The 6,113-nt window shown below is 33.1% G+C and overlaps 1 protein-coding gene and 1 long non-coding RNA gene across 6 annotated transcripts in view; one reads left to right on the top strand and one right to left on the bottom strand.

Moving 5' to 3' along the window:
- The window catches only part of LOC106457774 (alkyldihydroxyacetonephosphate synthase, peroxisomal-like), an 82,481-nt gene that overhangs the window by 12,458 nt on the left and 63,910 nt on the right, over positions 1-6,113 (top strand). For all 5 annotated transcript variants that reach the window (XR_002610247.1, XR_002610248.1, XM_022383801.1 and 2 more), the window contains exons 3-4: positions 622-714; positions 1,647-1,737. Coding sequence is in view for 3 of the 5 variants with exons in the window: in XM_022383801.1 (XP_022239509.1) it covers positions 622-714; positions 1,647-1,737 (184 nt within the window). In the remaining 2 variants the exon portion in view is untranslated. The remainder of the gene's footprint in view (positions 1-621; positions 715-1,646; positions 1,738-6,113) is intronic.
- LOC111085407 overlaps positions 1-6,113 on the bottom strand; it is a 13,132-nt gene that overhangs the window by 870 nt on the left and 6,149 nt on the right. Inside the window, exon 2 of the long non-coding RNA XR_002610249.1 lies at positions 2,409-2,412. This is a non-coding gene — a long non-coding RNA (uncharacterized LOC111085407). The remainder of the gene's footprint in view (positions 1-2,408; positions 2,413-6,113) is intronic.

Here is a 6,113-nt window from a genome sequence, read left to right as displayed (position 1 = left end):
GAGAATAAGCCACGTGGAACAAGCATGAATGTTAAGTATACAGATTTTCCATATACCAGGCGTGTACACGAAACAATTACATGTTTCTTTTAGAACAAAACAACAGAACTAAAGAACATGCATTTGTTGCATATTAAAGATTGAGTTCCAGTGAAATATGAAATATTCGAGTATAATTATGTTGTTTTACTACCTGTTTGAATTCGACAGTTACAACCTCCAGCAGAGTAATACTATTGAGTGAATACAAGATGAGAGTATAAATTCTAAAAATTATTCCACTGTTCTTTTCGAAAGATATTTATTCTTGTAAAAAATACTTGTTTGTTTTTGGATATTCACTCAAAATTTTGTTGGTTTGTATTTTTTGTTGTATATCACGCAAAGTTACACAAAAGCTACTCATGTCTGGCCGAGTAGTAGGATATGACCTTCACCCTTATAACGCACCCACGACCTTAAAGTGCGGAGGGTGATTTTATTACTTGCGATAACGAGACACGAACGATCGAACCGCAAATGCATGGTCCAGCTATCTCACCATTTAGCCACTCACAGTTCTGTATTTTTTATATATGTTTTTCTTTCATTAATCATGTTTCATTAATTGATTATCCGCAGACAAGAAGTTGTGAAATGGAACGGATGGGGATACAAAGATTCCCAGTTTGTTGCTGACCTTGACCAAAATGTCATCCATTTTACTGGAACCAGGTAATGAAATTATGTAATAACCTTATATTTCATTTGTTAAATTTCTAAGTTGATTTATTCTAAAGGCGAATTTCAAATATTATGATATTTGATGAAACTTAGCCATATAAATGGTACTAAGATAAAACCTGTCGTTGGATCTTGTCTCAATCTTTATAGCGTTAGTTTCTTTTTTAGATATCAAACTAACGTACTTACTGTCAATATAAAAATAGAAACTCTCGTTCGCTAATCAATTAGTGTTTTCAAACTTGAAAATTAATCTTGCACAATCGTTCTTTGTTCATGATTTATACAACATGGTGTACAAGTGTACAGTTGTACAACTGGCGCAGGATGTATTACGTTGGCCTCAAGGTGAAGGAGAAAAACCGTGAGTGTGAGTATTTTGCAATGAAGGTCTACTGGATGTGTTCGTTTTGTGTCAGTTTCACGTAGGATTTATTACGTTGGCTTCAAGGTGAAGGAGAAAAAGCGTGAGTGTGAGCATTTTGCAATGAAGGTCTACTGGATGTGTTCGTTTTGCGTCAGTTTCACGTAGTAAAAATTACATTGGCTTATCAACTCGAACAGGTCCAAGCCCGATTGATAGAAAATTCCACGCAAAAGATTATAGCTGCTCAACTCTGTTTGCTTATCCATTTAAACTCGATCACCTGTTTCTCTACCATTTTTCATCGACATTTGTTCAGCCAGTTTATTACAACAACCACAGATGTCTAAACACTGACAGACAGACAAACAACTCGGTTTATTTCTGAAATACTAAATTATTATAACCGATTCACATCCAATCACAGTAATGCTTAGATTTTATGTTTGATTTAGAAGATTCAGCTTTAAAAATCAACATAGACGTGTAAAAAACAAACACATACGGTTGAAAATTTGTACACAAAAATTGTTTTTTCCTTATTTACTGTGATTTAAAGGTATCCACTGGGAAACAAAAAGTTACCATTATTCCAGCTTTGGGCGGAAACTGTTCTTGGAGTGTCCAAAGATTATTACTGCAAATCCCAGGTAAGAAACCAGCTATAACCTGAAATGCATATTTAACTAACGTTCATAAATTTTGGAATTTTCTGTAAAATTAACTCTTTTTTTTTTGATTAATAAAACCATGTACTTGAGAATCAGTGTTCACACACATTTTACAGGTGTAATAAAAATGTTTGATTTAAGTGTTTATATATATATTGTAGAGCTAATTAGATACTTTTCGTGTAAATTAATGGCTAAGGCAGAAAGTGAAACATTAAAAGCGTCCTGCTTGAGATACTATTAAAAAGGCAGAATTTAAAGATACGGTACCATAACCACACTTCTCTTTGTTAAAGACACTATATTCGTAATACGTCAATATTTTTAGCTCAATACATCGAGATATTTTTACGATATTCCATACTGAATAGACACCCAGACTGGAGATCGCTGTTTGCGTCAAGTTCAGTTATGAAAAAACAAAACTGTGTGCATTTCACAAGAGAGGCACGGCATGGCCAGGTGGTTAGGGCGCTCGGCTCGCAATCTACGGGTCGCGAGTTCGAATTCCCGTCACACCAAACATGCTCGCCCTTTCAGCCGTGGGGGGCGTTATAAAGTGACGGTCAATCCCACTATTCGTTGGTAAAAGAGTAGTCCAAGAGTTGGCGGTGGATGGTGATGACTAGCTGCCTTCCGTCTAGTCTTACACTGCTAAATTAGGGACGGCTAGCGCAGATAGCCGTCTTGTAGCTTTGCTCGAAATTCAAAAAACAAACAAACAATTCACAAGAGATTCTAAAAAATGTGTAAGAGGACTGGAGAAGTAACCAGTCACACGGAGGAAAGACGTCCAAGGTGCTGGACGAAGAGCGTGGTCATGATCGTAAGTTATCTGTGCATGAAGGAATTTATGTGTTTGTTTATATACATTAACTTCACTAACATTAATAAAACATTTGTAAATATCCTCAAATTTAGTGAATTACACACAGTTAGCACTTTCTGCATTCGAACAACCACACTTATCAAATATTCATTAGGAAAAAGTTTTGGAATGTGTTCAAATTAATCATTTGCAATTTGGATTTACTAAAAAAAGATGTTAAAATGAAATTTCACGTAATTATTTTGTTCTTAGCTATTATTAGTGTTAGCTTTTCTTAGATAGATTACTTATATTAGCGCACTTCACATTTCTTCCTTTGTTATTAAATATCGTTTGCCGGTTTTGTGGTCTGCGTCTCTATTTTCGTGTTTTCTGTTCAGAAGTCCATGTATACGCGCTAATGTACGCTTAGGGTTAACAAACGAACGTTGGGGTATGGTACTGTATATTTAAACATTGCCTATAGCGCAGTGGATAGCGCGTTGGATTTTAATCCAAAGGTACCGGGTTCGTTCCCCGGCAGGGATGCCACCACCATTGCCTGGTCCCAAGTCCAAGATGAGAAAGAAGAAGCAACTCCGCCCGTAAAAACCAACCTGCTAAAAAATTACTGCAACAACAACTTCCGTCGGCGAGGTGTTGTTGGGGCCCTATGCTCCAGTGGGAGTCTACAGGGATTATTATACATATAATAATCCCCACATATTCATGAAGAAGGGTTCGTAATCTAAGGAAAGGAGCTGGGACGATTAGAAATCTAGCAGTCTTTTGTTTTTATCATTGTTCAAATAGAAACGAAAGAAATGTCCCAACTTCATATTCTTTCTTACTTCAAGTAATGATGAAATACGGAATATTTTGAAATCTTCAAATATTGTATTACTCAGTGACAGCATCAAAGCTTTCAAATGTTCAAGAATTAACGAAATATTGTTAGAAGTCTAAAATATATAAATGCAATATATTTAAAAATATTAAATGGAAATACCAAGTTATAAAAAATCATGTATGTGTTTGTAAAACCCCTGTGTGAAAATATGTGTATGTGTGAATCGTCTCTTGGGGGAAATACTGTTTCATATGCTTGTGTATACAGCCCATTGGGGAGATATAAGTTGAATTTTTATGTATGCACAGTTCCTCTGGGGAAAAAGAAGAGTCCATGTTGTATTTCGGCACTGATAGAATGATATTATAATATTTATTACGCTTTATTTTTATATTTAAAATAAGTTTTAATAATATCATCAGCTATTTTAAGACATCATTAAACTGGCCAAGTTGTGTATGTATTAATGGTCTGGGAAATATAAATGCAATGATAGTTTATTTGGTATTGCTTTGCCATTATTAGTTTAATTATACATTGATTATCTTAACATTACATTAATCAGTTTACTATTACATGATCATCTTCGTATTACATTAATCAGTTTACTATTGCATGATTATCTTAGCATTACATTAATCAGTTTACTATTACATGATCATCTTCGTATTACATGACCCAGTTTACTATTACATGATCATCTTCGTATTACATTAATCAGTTTACTATTACATGATCATCTTCGTATTACATTAATCAGTTTACTATTACATGATCATCTTCGTATTACATGACCAGATTAGTATAACCTTAATCAGCTTAGTATTACAATGAAGGCACACTCAACTGTAAATTTATCTTGCTTGTTTCTGAATAAACTAAGTATGAGATTACATATTGAAAGAAATTATTAACAAAAAAAAGTCGATCACTGGTAAATATTTATATATTCATGCTCGCAAAGTTCATATAATTATTTCGCGTTTGCGAGTTTTTAAACTAAACATTACGTTTAAAAATTATTCAAAGTCAAAATCATGCAATGTCAATGGAACGTAATTGTGAAATTTTCATTTCCCTACCAAAATAGGTAATTTCAGAGAATAAAAAAAATTCATCAGTGACATAGAGGTCTAATCTATTTGTTGATTCACTACTCCCTCTGCAGCAAATTAGTTTCGTGGCAATGCACGGATCATCTGTACTGTTTTGCAGGGCAAACCAAAGAAGTACAGTAAGCCTCTTCTAATGATGAGTGAATGACGTTACATCTGAACTTCAAAAATCAGACTTGTGACTATCTTTCTTTCCATACTTTTGGAAATTTGGTGTGTGAGCCTACTTGAAATCAATAGCGTAAGATAAAATATATTGAAATTAAAGCTTTAAAAAATGAAATTAAAAATTATGTTTTGGAAAACAACACCTGCTTTCAGACATAACACTGAAGCTTAAATGGTTATGCAGTAATATTTCGCTTCACTTTCCATGATAATTCATTTATTATGAGTTAATCTGTTTTATTGCTGAGACTATACTTCTCTGATTACGTCTATCACCCTATATATTTTAAAACAAGTAGACTCGAATTTAACGCACAGCTCAACCTTGTGTTCAAAGTGTTAAAATGGTGTACAAGGCTTATCTCAGAACTTTCCACTGTGTGCCTATATTTGCCATTCAAACGTCCTCATCCTGTTCTGTATGAAACATTTCGCTCATATTGGATATTTCTGGTTAGCTGAATATCTCACCATCGAGTTGTGTGTGATGATGATGGAATAAGTTAGTCCACTGAACTGCCTACTAGTGGTGAGAAACAACTCGAGTGGATTTTTTCATTTATCCCATCATTAAAAAATGTTACTTATTCTACTCATATCTATATAAATATGAGTTAACTGTGGTGAGTAAAGGACAACTTCCATATAGTGTTTTTTAATCTATACACACATACACAGTTATGTTCGTCCTCAGACTGTTTAGTTATAAAGCTAAAATTACTAGTAAGGTTTTATTAACCCCAAGCACCTGTGTTTTCCCAGTACTCAGCTGAGCAAATATACTCTATTAAGCAAATATATTTTATATTTAGTGGGACGAAAGCTTCCTAATATTTGCATTCTGACGAATCTAACCTTTCAGTAGATCAACACAAGTGTTTAAAGATAACAAAATACAACTTGACTAAGCCATCGTTTAGGAAATAGCTTTAACAATATTGTAGTAAAGTGGTGAAGTGGAAGTTAAGATGTTAGTAAATATTAGAAGGTGTTAAATAAAGTATAAATTTAAAGTTTCAAAACAGTCTCGGCTTATATCATTTGTTGTAACCTAATGTTATAATGTTTCGATTATTCATTATATAATTTGTTGTAAGCTAATGTTATAATGTTTCGATTATTCATTACATCATTTGTTGTAAGCTAATGTTATAATGTTTCGATTATTTATTATATCATTTGTTGTAAGCTAATGTTATAATGTTTCGGTTATTCATTACATCATTTGTTGTAAGCTAATGTTATAATGTTTCGATTATTATTATATCATTTGTTGTAAGCTAATGTTATAATGTTTCGATTATTTATTATATCATTTGTTGTAAGCTAATGTTATAATGTTTCGATTATTCATTACATCATTTGTTGTAAGCTAATGTTATAATGTTTCGATTATTTATTATATCATTTGTTG

Source organism: Limulus polyphemus, unplaced genomic scaffold, assembly GCF_000517525.1.
Source record: "Limulus polyphemus unplaced genomic scaffold, Limulus_polyphemus-2.1.2 Scaffold372, whole genome shotgun sequence".
In the NCBI taxonomy this organism is placed as follows: Eukaryota; Metazoa; Arthropoda; class Merostomata; order Xiphosura; family Limulidae; genus Limulus; species Limulus polyphemus.
The sequence above is the reverse complement of the archived record's forward strand: the minus strand, read 5'-3'. Positions and strand labels throughout refer to the sequence as shown.